General features: G+C 36.9%; 1 protein-coding gene, 1 long non-coding RNA gene and 1 pseudogene across 2 annotated transcripts in view; 2 read left to right on the plus strand and 1 right to left on the minus strand.

Annotated features, from left to right (window-relative positions):
* The window catches only part of LOC126499022 (amine sulfotransferase-like), a 26878-nt gene extending 22875 nt beyond the window's left edge, over positions 1-4003 (plus strand). Inside the window, exons 6-7 of the mRNA XM_050138006.1 lie at positions 1372-1558; positions 3477-4003. Coding sequence (XP_049993963.1) covers positions 1372-1558; positions 3477-3598 — 309 coding nt within the window. The 3' untranslated portion in view covers positions 3599-4003. The remainder of the gene's footprint in view (positions 1-1371; positions 1559-3476) is intronic.
* The window catches only part of LOC126499024 (amine sulfotransferase-like), a 279216-nt pseudogene that overhangs the window by 227666 nt on the left and 37251 nt on the right, over positions 1-14299 (plus strand).
* LOC126499026 (uncharacterized) overlaps positions 1-14299 on the minus strand; it is a 135103-nt gene that overhangs the window by 87289 nt on the left and 33515 nt on the right. The window lies entirely within an intron of this gene.

A 14299-nucleotide genomic window follows, 5' to 3' on the forward strand; every position in this document is an offset into this window, starting at 1 on the left:
GTGGAGCCGAGCCAAGGACGTACTTTGATCTCTTGGTAAGCGGTCAGCTGCAAACAGGAAAATTGAGAAATACAGAGAAAGATCAGGCAAGGTGTTAGGAGGGCTCGCTCTCAGGGCCATCTCCAGATATGAGATCTGCCTAGGGCATCAGGTCCTCTCTGGACTGCTGATTGCCAGGGGGACCACCTGGGGCTTCGCTCCAAGAAGCTCTAACCCCAATCCTTCAGCAGGCAAAAGCCAGCGCAGAGGCATTTTGTCACTACACGGCAGTCACTGCTGTGGACGTGGCAGGCACACACTTTAATCCCAGCACTCAAAAGGCAGAGGTGAGGTATCTCTGTGAGTTCAAGGCCAGCCTGGTCTACAGAATGAGATCGAGAACAGGCTCCAAAACTCAGAGAAATTTTAGTGCCAAAAAAAAATAAAAATAAAAAAAAAACAAATAAATAACTGTCCTCCAGTTCATGAGTGTAGAATGCTGTTCTGTTTGTTTCTGTTTCTTATTCTTTCATCGGTGATCTGTTGGTTTCAATGGACCTGTCTCTAACCTTTTCTCCATTTATTTTTAAGTTTTTTTAATCCTATCATTTCAAAGTTCATGTATTTTTATCTTATTTTAGCATTACTCATCACTAGTATTTATAATTTCAAGTAATATTTGTGTGTTGATTTGATTTATATCTCACAGCTTTGTTAAATCTCACTGTTCTAGCAGATTCTTTGCTTTCCGTTGTTTTTGTATTACATATGAGATCATACTGCCATCCATTTTACAGAGAAAGTTTTACTTCTTTGCCTGTAATTTTAGATGCTATGTTTCTCCTTCTTGACTAAATTATCTACATATTATTTCCCAGTAGTTTGTTAAATGAAAGTAGTAGCATTTAACTGATTGCAGACATCAGGTGAAAATGATCATATTCTTCTAGACTAAATATGTTTCTAGCCAAAACATTGAATTCACAGTGATTTGAATGGAGGTAATTGAGTTGTTCTGCTCATTTGCTGATGCTTTTATTTTACAATGATATTGAGGCAGGTGTAGTAGCTGCTACCTCTAATCCCAGCCCATGGGACGCTACAAAAGGAAGACCATGCCTAATTTTGAGAGTAGCGTAGACTACATACTGAATTCCAGGCCATCATAGGTGAAAGAGTCTCAAAAGAGCTGTGTTTTATTAACGGTTTATTCTGTATCAATGACAATAAATAATAATTTTAGTTTTTCTTCACCCTGTTTCTATGATGTTTTCATGTGTTGAACAATCTTTGCATTCCAAAAGTAAATCCTACCTGTTCATGTTACACACTGGGCTGTAACTCACACCCCCATTATAAGGTCAGTAACTTCTTAACCCATGACATTTTCAGGACCTCAGGGGCTCAGTGCTTAAAATCTGCAGTTTTCTAGAGAAAGAACTGAGTAAAGAAGATGTGGATGCTGTTGTGAGACAAGCTACATTTCATAACATGAAATCTGACCCACGAGCAAATTATGAAGATATTATAAAAAAGGAAATTGGGACAAGAAATGATCAGGGAACATTCCTCCGCAAAGGTAAAATTTACTAGTCTGTATAGGCAAAAACAAAAAAAGACGTCGAGTTTTCCTAGAGTACTTTGGAGAAATAATATGTTTTTAAAGTATTTCTCCAGGTGATAATGACATTTGGAAGCATCAAGCATTTTAGAAAACAGAGAAACTGAAGTGTCTTTAGTAGTTTTAGTTAAAAATCTGACAATTTCGTTTACTAAATAAATATGAGTTTCCTACGTTTTAGGCAATACAACTCAATTTTTAAAAGATGTCAGCAGGCTTGTTCTAGGCAATAGATGTGTTAGAAAACTCTAGTGATATTGTGCTATTGTTTTCTTGATGTTGTTATTTTGTTTGTTTTTTGCTTTATTTTGGTTTTATGTTTTGTTTTGTTGGGTCTGTGTGTGTGTGTGTTTGTGTGTGTATGTTTCTAAGAGAGAGAGAGAATGTGTATTTCTCAGTGTAGTCTGAGCAACCACAGCTACCTTAAATTCATAATCCTCCTGCCTCTACTGCATATGCTCCCTGAAAACTAGGATTACAGTCATGATGATGCACTCCTTAGACAAGAACAATATATTTACTATTTTCCTAGGATACTGAACAAGTAAACTTACTGTCTGCTTATATCGAAAACATAATTTAAAATACTGCTTCCTCATGTGTGAGATTTTTTTCATCATAAAATTTAGAGTGATGTCTTAATAACTTTATCTGACATGAATTAAATAAAGTAAACAGGCAATAAACTTATTATGATCTCATTACATGCCTAGAGATATGGGTAAGAATGAATATCTCCCTCTTGGTATCTTTTTAACTTATCATTGCTATGAGAGTTAGCTTATATTTAAATTTTTCTGGGTTTTTATATTTTTCAAGAACTCCTTTATTTTGTCTCTTCTGCCACTTAACATAGATTCTCATATCTCATTCATCAGCAAGCCTTAATGCATTACCCATGATTGTAGAAGCAGACGAGCAGGCCTGTTTTTTGTCCTGCCCAGCTCCCACATGGCTAGCTTTACACCTGAAATAACAACATACAAATTGTATTCTTTAAAACACTGCCTGGCCCATTAGTTTCAGCCTCTTCTTGGCTAACTCTCACATCTTGACTAACCCAATTCTAATCATCTGTGTAGCACGATGAGGTTTGGCTTACCAGGAAGATTCTAGCCTATGTCTGTCTTGGGCTGGAGCTTCATCGCGTCTGACCCAGAGAGGAGAGGCATGGCGATTGCCTCACTTCCTCCCAGCATTCTGTTCTGTCTACTCCACCCTAAGAGCTGGCCTATCAAATGGGCCAAGGCAGTTTCTTTATTAACCAATGAAATCGTCAAAAAAAGAAGACCCTTCCACATCACATGATAGCCAGCCATCCATTCCAAATGCAAATAATACTATCATCCTCTCGGACAGCTAAGGAACCTAAATGGCTGTTTTCATTTTAACTAGTGTAGTGATCATTTCAAATTCCTACACAGTAAAACCACAACAGTAAACACTCTGAAGATCTATGTAGCCTTGACCTAATTTGCTAAAAACCTCTGGGTTTCATTTTTTTCTGTTTAAAAAGGAAGAACCAAACAGCTTATACCTCAAAAGACTGTGTTTGAAATATACTGTGCTTGAAGTCTAAGTGTTTTCTTAGTATAATGATTGGCACATAGTAAAATGTACCTTTAAAATTCTAATTTTTTTTTAAACTTTTAAAATTTTTTTTCTTTCGAAAAATTGTCTACAACTCAGTGGTAGTAGCTAGTGATACCTATTTATTATGTTGTTACAGGGAAGTTTCTTCTGTGATGAGAGGAGAGATAGCCAACCTAACCTTCCTGAGAGTGATGTACAGTGTGAGCTGGAGTAGAGTGAGTTGGGTGGACTGCGTCCCGATACTGCTACTTATATAGGTGCTATTCTGTGCTTCTCCCATTAGGAACCATTGGAGACTGGAAGCATCACTTGACTGTGGATCAGAATGAAAGATTTGACAGAATATTCAACAGGAACATGAAAAACATTCCCTTAAAGTTCATCTGGGATATAAATGAGGAGTAGAATTTTAATTACCATTTGAATTAATCATATAAAAATGTACTAACCAAAGGCCATACTTAAATATTAAAAATAATTTCTTCCTCTCATTTAACTATGAATATAAAGCATAATTCTTGAATGAGAAAATTAACTTAAGCTTTGCTTGCTGGCCATATTATTGATTTCAAAAGTAGCTACTAGAATTGGTATCTTTTACGAAATGCTTTAACAGAAAACATAAAAAATGGCTTATAGTCTTCAGAGATTCTTCGATAGTTAACATTTTTTTACCTATAATTAATTTAGGATAGAATAAACACTAAAAATCCAATTACTCTTATAATTAACTTTAATTGATTGCTTTCAAAATCAATATACTCATTCAAATGTACTATGTGGAATAAAGAGAGATATCATATAAAAACATACATGCCTTTTAAAAATAATATAATGGATTTCATTTTACAGTAAAGATATAAAAATCAAAGATTAGACATATGTATGTTGGTTTAAGTGTGAAAGCCCAGGATCTGGGCTAACACCTGCAGACATAAGGGGATACAAGAGCCATGCTTCTATTGTGTCCATACCATTTAAGTGACATGCATTGCCAACCAGAATCATGGTGACATCTGAGCTACAGCTGCTACAAAGAACTCTGTCTAAATCCATGTCTAATCATAGCTAAGGTCTGTATTGATAGGTAAGGAACAAGGGGCAAAGGGTTTCAGGGTCTGCTCACCCAAGCCTGCATGAGCAGGGACAAATCCTGTGCTGCTCTAAGGAGGACTAGGGCCTGCTATCCAGACTGGTACAGTCAATGAGGGGTATAGTAAGAAGGGAGCTGCTTATTTGTCCCAGCCACCCAGAACTGAAATAATCACACAGAAACTATATTACTTAAATCACTGCTGGGCCCATTAGCTCTAGCTTCTTATTGGCTAACTCTTACATATTAATTTAACCCATCTCCATTAATCTGTGCATCACTACAAGGTCATGGCCTACCAGCAAACTTTCAGCACGTCTATCTCTGGCAGTGGCTCCATGACTTCTCTCTGACTCTGCCTTTTTCTCCCAGCATCCAGTTTTATCTACCCTACCCAGCTCTTAAAACCCTTCTCTGCTATGGGCTCAAAGTAGTCTTTTATTAACTAATGGTATTCACAGCATACAGATAGAAATCCCACATCATCTCCCCTTTTCTGTTTAAATAAAAAAGGAAGACTAACTTTAATATAGCACAATTAAATATAACAAAACAGGTATCAAACAAAAATTATAGTTACAATATTTATATCTACTTTATCTCTTATCACAACTAAGAAAAACTATATTATTACTATCTATTCTTCAATTCCATCAAAGACTTTAGAAGAATAGAATATTACCTAAGTAAACAATAAGTTCATTGTAAGCAACTTTTAAAACTTTAGAATTGACAGAGACATCTTCTACCTGTACAGTCACACAAAGTTTTTTATACCATTGGGGCATCCATCTTCAGCACACAGACCTATAGCATCAGGCAGACTTTTCCATGAAGTGGGAAGTTTCAATGACAGTTCCACCTATATTGGAATATTAGTTTGTTAGTCATTTTCTTCTGTGTCCTGCACAATGTTTGGCAGACTCTTTCATGAAGCAGGAACACTGAAGGATTGTTTCACCTTTAGGTAAGTTTCGCAGTCATTTCTCTGTGGGTCCTGCATGTCCAGTTAAGCAGTCTAAGCAAACAGTTTCTTGCCCGAATGGTTAGCAAACTCAAGAAGGAGACTTCAATATCCATCTTCCTCTTGAAGTAACAGGTGCTGCCAGGAGCAGACATGTCTCACTGTCATGAAAAATCCTAAGTTCTTAAAACATTTTAAATGCCATATTCTGTATTCTTTGGAAGGTTCGAATAATGCGTATTTGAAATACATCTCTGTACATATAGAAAATCTAACTAACATGACTACAAGTGTGATTATTATAGATGATTATCTATTAACCTCTATTTCTTAATTATATATTACACTTATTTTTTAAATGAGCTGAACAAATACAATACCTTAATCAAAAGAGCAGAAATATACATATATAACAGAATTGACCTAAATTTGTATCAATAGACAAGATCCAAACCAATGCCAAGTATCCATCTCTATAGCATATCCCCCCTTAAATGTAAACAAACCTTTATAGACAATATTTGGGAATATAGGTATAGTTATTTCTCTCCAAACTGCTTTGTATTTATTGGGTGAAGTATTTTGGAGGGTGTATTCACAGTGACCTTTGAGGGGGTCTTGGTTAATCAAGCCATATTAGTCTGGAAGCAATCTACAGGTTCTTATCCTCTGTGGAGACAAAAGAACCTCTTTTCCAAAGCAGCATATCCTTAGACCCAAATTCTAGAGTCAAGATACCTTTATAATATACATGCTGGTTTAGCCTAGTGTCCATATAATGAAATTTCTCCCTGTACTTAGCTCCTTCACAGTCAAAAACTTCAAAAAAAATCACAATAATATACATAATCCAGAGTCACTGTGAATTTTACATCCTTACTCTGTCTCTTTAAAGACTTTAACTTATTTTAAACCATTTATTTCTTTTTTAACTGCCCTTATTCATTTTATAACTCTCTATACTCTTTTTCTTCTCTCTCTCTAAAGCCTATTTACATTTAGTGTTCATTTTCATCTGAATTTGTATATCAGTAATTCTTTAGTGCCTGGAAATGCTACTTAAAATGCTAAGCACTTCTTAAAAATTTAAGCTGTGTTATTGCTAGGGGAAATACAGCATTTCCTGCTTGCACTACACAGTCCAGCATGGCAGAGCTGCTCGCTGTCTCTGAGAGTCACACACACACCCCACTTGCAGGCACACATGGGTCCAAGTTGCCATCAAAGAAGCCACAGCACGCTGCTCACACACCCCAATCAAATACTCTGTGGCTAAACTCCTGCTTGAAACAGTCAGAGTTTGCCCTTGCAGCATGGCCCAGAATGCAGGCATTTCAAAATGGTGTGGCTTTTTTCCTGCTATGGCTGAATCAAGAAAACCTCTCTTAAAAGTTCTGTGCCTTGTTTCCAGCAAACAGAGCCCAGCCAACAAATTTCTGCTACCAAACCATGCTTAACTCTGTTCTTTTGTGTCTCGGATAACTTTTTAAACTTTCTCAGGTTTTACATGGATTTAGTCCATCACGTTGGTACCAGTTTGTTAGATGAGAAAGTTGCTTATCTGTCCCAGCTGCCCAGAACTGAAATAATCACACAGAAACCATATTAATTAAATCACTGCTTGTCCCATTAGCTCTAGCTTCTAACTAGATAACTTTTACATATTAACTTAACCCATCACCAGTAATCCGTGCCTCACCATGTGGCTGTGGCTTACCAGCTAAAGTTCTGACTTATCTGTCTCAGTGGAGCTCCATTGCTTCTCTCTGACTCGACCTCCTTTCTCCCAGAATTCTGCTTATTTTTCCCTGCCTATCTCTGTTCCTCTATATAGGTCTAAAGCTGTTTCTTATTCATAAACCAAAAAAAGCAACACATAGAGAGAAGGACTTCCCACATCATTTCCCTTTTCTGTTTAAACAAAAAGGAAGGACCAACAATTCTGTGCAGCCCTATCCTCACTGCTTTTGTTGGTAAAAGGAATCATGGACATCAACACAATGGCAGCCATGGCAGGGTCCTGGACCCAGACATGGCCCCTAGCAACAGTCTAGGCTCAGAGACAACATGGCCCTGAAAGGCAGCACAGGATGCTCAGATCTACATGGCCCAAACAGACCTCAACCCTTTGACACTAACTGCCCTAGATTGCACCCAAGCTCCTGATGTCACATAAGCAGAAGGACTTCTTACATCATCTCCCCTATCTGTCCAAATAAAAAGTAAGGTTTTAACTTTAACATAATAAAATTACATATAATAAAGCAGGTATCAAGGAAGAATTACAGTTATAATATTTATATTTACTTTATCTTCTATATAACTAAGGAAAACTATAACTATCTATTCTCCATTTCCATCAAAGACCCCAGAAGGATATAATATTACCTAGGTAAACAGAAAGTGCATTGTAAGCAACTTCCAAACTTTTGAATTGACAGAGATATTTCACTGCCTGGACAGTTACCCAAAGTTCTTTTGTAACAATGTAGCACCCATCTTCAGCGTATTGGACCCTAGTATCTGGCAGACTTTTTCATGAAGCAGGACATTTCAAAGACAGTTGCCCCCATATTATCAATTTTTCAGTCACTTTTTTTCTGTGTCCTACAGAATGTCTAGCAGACTCTTTCATGAAACAGGAACCCCGAAGGATCATCTCACCTTTACACAAGTTCAGCAGTCAAGTCCTGGGGGTCCTGTATGTCAAGTTTATACAGAATAGCCTTAAGCAATCTAGTCAAGAACAGTTTGATATCCAAATGGCTAACTCATGTCATAAGGAGCCTCTTTGGTGCCCGTTATCCTCTTGAAGTAACTTGGTGCTGCCTGTCATAAAAAGTCCTAAGTTTTTAAAATGTTGAAATGCCATATTCTGTTAGTTTTTGAAAGATTTGAATAATACCTATCTAACTGAAATATATCTCTCTATATCTAGAAAACCTAACTAAAATCACTACAACATTGACTATGATAGATAACTATCAATTAACCTTTGTTTCTTAGTTACACATTACATTTTTAAATGAGCTGAATAAACACAATACCATAATCAAGAGCAAAAATAAATATTTGGGGGTATGTTCATGGCTACCTTTCAGGATTCTTCGTCCATCAAACTAAATTAGGCTGGAAGGAATCCATAGGTTCTCATTCTCTGTGGAAACAAAAGAACTTTCTCCAAAGCAACATATTCTTAGAAACAAATTTTGAAGACAAGATACCTTGAATGTATTGCCAAGTGACTGTGGCTTACTGGCAAGGTTCTGGGGCTACATGCTGTCTATTTGACTCTGCCTCTTTCTCCCCTCATTCATTTTAGTTTTACCTGCCTAGCTCTATTCTGTCCTATCACAGGCCTAGAACAGATTTGTTATTCATTAACCAATAAAATCAACACATATACAGAAGGACTTCCTACATCACAAGGGTGTCCAGCAGTAGGGGCAGCATTTTGGAAGGAATTTTAAGGTGAATACAACTTCCAGTGAAAGGTATGTTGAGGAGAGGGTTGATTGTTGACCTGCAGAGTCAAGCAGAGGCTGGATAGTGTGGAAGGCTGGTGCCAGGGCTATTAAGGTTAATATGACAGGGGTGAGGGGAAAAAGAAAAGACAAACACACAGACACACAGAAAAACTGGTATCAGGGAAACTGGGCTCTCTGATGGAGAAACATCAGCAACACAGAATCTCAGTGGCTTTATGGTACACACTTGAACAGGGAGGCAGAGATTTTGAATACAGTCAAAGCAGGAGACAGTGTTATTATACACACCTGAACAAGGAGGGAGATTTGACTGATCCTGGTAGGTATAGAAGTCTTTGTAGGGTGTCAGTCTTCAGACCATAAATATGAGGTGTGGGAGAGGGTCATCTGGAAAGCTCCAGGCATTATCTTCTATACTCACTGCAAATATTCACACCCATACCTCAAGACAGGCTTAGATGCCCCTCTGAGCTATGCCATTTGGCTTCAAGGTTGAATACAGATTAAGATAGGAAGACTCATTGGGAGACTGGAGGACTGAAATTCATGATAGAAAATTTCACACAGGATTTTGTTTTGTTTTTTAAATAAGCACATTTTTAAATTGTTCAGTATCCATTCCCTTTGGGGACTTTTGATCTATGCCAAACAGATGTGTTCTCTTTTTAATCTGAAATTTCAACATCCTACAATTCTAACTTGATTGTTCCTGCTTTAATAATGGACACCATACTGTAGCCTATAATTGATTTGGTTCTAAGACATTTTTCTAAGTTATTCACAGTTTCTGTGAATTTCTAAGTCTTTCAACAATTCTTTTGTTTATTGGGAAAAATAAGAAGATTCTCATGTACACACACATACAAAAGTTGTCTGACCAGAATCTAACATTTCTCCTACAGGCCACTTTACACAGGCTTTTGTCAGAGATGGAGGGTTAGTGGAAATATTTAACAAGAAAAACCTTGTTTTTGAAGCTTGTTACATATTAAGGTGCTCACTACACATCGAGGAGGTACTCATTTTATGATAACAAAAGATCAGCCTGTCCCCTGAAAATTTACCCCCTAAAACACCACCTCATGTGTTCAAAGTGTGGACTCAACTGGTAGATGGAGTTACTGAGTCAATTGGACCAGAAGGACTCTGACCTTATCAGTGGATCAGTCATTTGTGGATTATCTGATATCCCTATTGAATATCTATGTCATATAGGGTATAGCTTGTTCCTGGCCTCTTCTTGCCTCAACTCTGCTTTCTGGCCACAGTGAGGTAGTGGTTCTGCTCTAGAACCACAGCAGACTACAGCCATGGTGTTGTCTCACCACAGAGTAAGGCCACCCAACACTGAAACCTTGAAGCAAAGGAAATCTTCTTCCTTTGAATGGGCTTGTGTGTTTGTCACAGCAATAAAGGCCTGATTGACACAACAGTGGAAAATACAGTGAACTGCAGTGGTCTCCACGTTGTAATATTCTTGGTCTAATCACTAATTTCTCAGGCATCTGGGTTCATGGGGTTAAATAGTGCTTGCCTTAAGCAAATGTTTGAAAGTTAAATGTATTAATAGATGTTAAGTACTAAGAGTAACTCATGCAAGTTATGGCCCAATCTATTAGCTTGTAAAGTAAGAAACAAGATTGTGAGACATGGACAAGAAATAAAAATCAACAATGCAAAAAAAAGTGTTTAATTCAACTAATTACATACAATGACGTACTAAGAAGGATAACTTCACAGGCACTTATAACTTAAATGTTATATCAAGGACTTAAGTGAAATCAAATTCTTCAACTGTACCAGAGTTCAACATCAGAAAAACAGATAAGAATAAAATCACTGAAATATTTCATTCAAGGAATATCCTCCACTATAAACACTTGAGAGGACTGTTTCCTGGCCTTGTAAAAGAATTAAGAAGAAAACAGGCTATGAATTATAACCTAGAAATTAATTACATATACTATGTTATCATTTTTAAATTACATTTATTACTTTATCTGTGCATGTGTGTGCATGCTATAGAGGTCAGAGGTCAGTTCAGGTGGTTCCTGAAGTTAGAGTTTGTCAGGCTTGGCAGCAAGTATCTTTGACAGCTGAGCCATTGTGTCAACCCTTTATTTTATTATTTCAATGTAGAAAATAAAACGTGGATTTTTTTCCAATATAACAATAAAAAATCCTAATGGAAAATTATGATCTAAAACTTAAAAAATTAGTAATACTTATTTTACAAGTCAATTCATGAAGAAAGTTCTAGATAAAGGCAAAATAGAATAAAACAAAATGTTATTCACCAATGGACTCTGTCAAATGTAAAAATGCTGACTCACAATGATATAGATAAGAGGGAGTTTGAAAAACAACAGGGGACCAAAAAAGATGTGAAAAGAAAGACAGAGCTATGAGCAAATAATCTCGCCACCCAGGAGGCAAAAGCAGGTGGATCTCTGTGAGTTCGAGGCCAGAGTGGTCTACATAGTGAGTTCCAGGACAACCAAAACTGTAGAGTAGGACCTGTCTCAACAACAACAACAACAATAACAAAACCTGTATTTATTATGAGTTAGTATTCCAGCCGTACCACTCCTGGCTGAGGAGCTACTGACATCTGACTTGGGGAATAGGAAGAGTCAGTATGGGTGTGGCCCTTGGTAAGTTGACCATGCTCCAATGGCTGGTCTCATACCCAGGAATATATGAGAGCAAAATTGGACTCTGTTAATTATGGGAAAAAAATAAATAAAGCTCATGATGAAGACTTGATTTGAAATGATCTGGGAGAAGTTAATGGGAATAGAGGAGGAAAACATGGTCAAAATACATTGTATACATATATAAAATTCTCAGAGTTAATAAAATACTAAAAGTAAAAAGGAAACTTTCATCATTTGTGTTGCTTCAAAATTGGTTTACAAACTAAAGTGTATTAAACTAAGCTAAACGAAACAAATTAGGTTAAATAAAATTCAGAGTACTGGAATAACCAAATAAAATCTAAGAATGTAGTGAGGTAAATTAGCAACTATTATGAAGATGTGAAAAGAAGCTAAGCACAATATTAAATGCCAGCAATCCATGAGGTTGAGGTAAGAGAATGAGGAGTTCATAGTTAACCTAGGCTACACAGTGAACTCAAGACCAGCCTGGGTCACATGAAACCTTGTCTCAAAGGTTAAAAAAAATTATAAGTGAAAATGGGTTACTAAAAAAAAAATGGCTTGTTGGTTGGTTATGCAGTTCTTACAAAAGATGAAAGCTCAGTTCCGAACACCCACACTGGGCGGCTCATGACCATCCACAACTCTAGTATGGTGGCTCTAATGCCATCATCTGATGCCTTCTGATGCCATGTTCTGGTATAACACTTACGTGGTTTTCCCACAGGTACACACACACACACACACACACACACACACACACACACAAATATAAAAATAGGATCCTTTTTTAAAACTTTTTCTTTTCTTTTTAATTGAGGATATGACTAAAGACTGTTATGTACATATCTAATACGTTTTTAACTAGCCTTAATTCGAAAGTATTTATTCTTTCAACTAACAAGAGCTTTATCTAGACAAGTCTTAAATAAACAGTTACTTAAAATATATTCACAGAAAAACAGTTAACATGTTGTTCAACTGGAGCCCACGGCAACACCTAATTTGTACTCTCAAAAGTTACTGTGCACTGGAAAGCAAGCATCATAACCAATAACAAGAATTAAAATGAACTCTACATTTATCTGATCAAACTAGTAATAGGATTAAAAATAAGTTTATGATTGGGAATTAAAGACATTGCAAAGAAATCTTTTTAAAGCATACTTAAATTGAGTAACCTAGCAAATAATCTTTGTCTTTCTATCTCCAGTTAAGAAGCTGAGATTAGCCAGCTTCTGTTTTAAATCTGACTCCTTTCCCTTGAACCTGTTCTTTCCCACGTCCCTCACAAGTATTCTGTCTCGTCTTTAGAGGGAAACAAATATGAAGTTCTCAAATAAGTACTCTTTTTAATTTTCTCGTAGAATTCCCACACCAGGGCTGCAGATGTGCTCAATGGTTATGAGGACACAGTGCTCTTGCAGGAGGCCCAAATGAATTTCCCAGGACCCACATCCAGCAGCTCACAAACCACCTGCTACTCCAGCTCCATGAGATCTATGCCCTCTTCTGGCTTCCATGAGTGTTGCACTCTATATACAATCCCACACTCAGACATACACAAATACATGCAATTAAAAATAAAATTAAAAAATAAATCTTAAGATTCTGGCATCTCATACATTATCAGGTTTAGTGTGCTAATGCGGCTGCAGCTTACAACCTCAGGGGAGATTTTCTAATGCCTGGAAATTCTTCAGTAATTTGGAACTCATCACTTATTTATAAATGATAAAGACAAGAGTTATTCTAGAACTGAGTATACTCAGAAGGTCGAAGGATAAGATATAGCTCCTGATCTAGTGTGATAAACAGTAAGACCACCTGAGTTAGTTACACATTGTTTTCATAACATTATTGTTACTGATCACTCACCTGACATCAAAAATTAAAACTACGAACTTAAATATTTTATGAAAATGAATTAAGCAACTGAAAGACATTTAGGTACTATCTAAATTTAAAAATGGCCATTCCAGAAATCCAGTGATATCAAAGCCAAATGTATTTGCCATTTCATAAAACAGAATGGGTTGTGAGGAGCTAAAGAGAGAGAATAAATTTTAAGCAATCAGACCTGATACCAAAATACTTACAACTTTCTCCTCTGGTGAAAGACCGCCCTCTACTGCTACTATCTGGTACTGCTTATGTTTAAGATTTCCCCACAGATTTCCTTAGCTGGCTGAGACTACCAGCCTCTATGTCTTCCTTTTGGAGTCTCTGCATTTCTTGGGAAGGACATCTGGGACCAAATAATAGTAAACATAATGTCTGCCCTTTACTCCCTTCAATTGCAACAATTGTTAGACTGCAACCTATAAGAAGTATAAATAACAGGTAAAATATAACATCTATACACAGTTATTAGTATACATACATTCTCAGTCTCTGTGTGGGCTTCTGTGTGTTTAGAACATATGCACGCACTTGCAGTTTTAAATAAGTGCAGTCTAGAAAGGCTTAACATTGTAACAAATGAGTAAAGACTGGAAGGAGGGAAGGGATGGATAATGAGAGCAGTGAACCAGAAAAGGACCACAAGAAGTGGAAAGGCCCCCAAGATTCTGAGCTACACAAGAACATATCAGAATGACAAGTAGCTCTGACAACCAGTCACAACAGCCCCCCCCCACTGTGTCGCCTCTACTATTGCAATCCTGACCATCCTTAAACAATAGTCAATCTGCTGTCTTAAAAATGATAGTTGTGTGTGTGATCTACTAACCCTGGTGCTGGAGATAGACAGGAGGTTTAGATGTACACACAACCTTTGAATTCCCTTCTCTAGCTGAAGAATAATAGTTCAATATCCATTCAAATAAGTGAGGGTGTGTACCCGATGGACCAATTTTCTAACACGAAAATAAACCCATGTTTTCTAACACTAAAATAGTA

Source organism: Alexandromys fortis, unplaced genomic scaffold (genome assembly GCF_014885135.2).
Source record: "Alexandromys fortis isolate MF-2015 unplaced genomic scaffold, M_Fortis_MF-2015_v1.1 scaffold_14, whole genome shotgun sequence".
In the NCBI taxonomy this organism is placed as follows: Eukaryota; Metazoa; Chordata; class Mammalia; order Rodentia; family Cricetidae; genus Alexandromys; species Alexandromys fortis.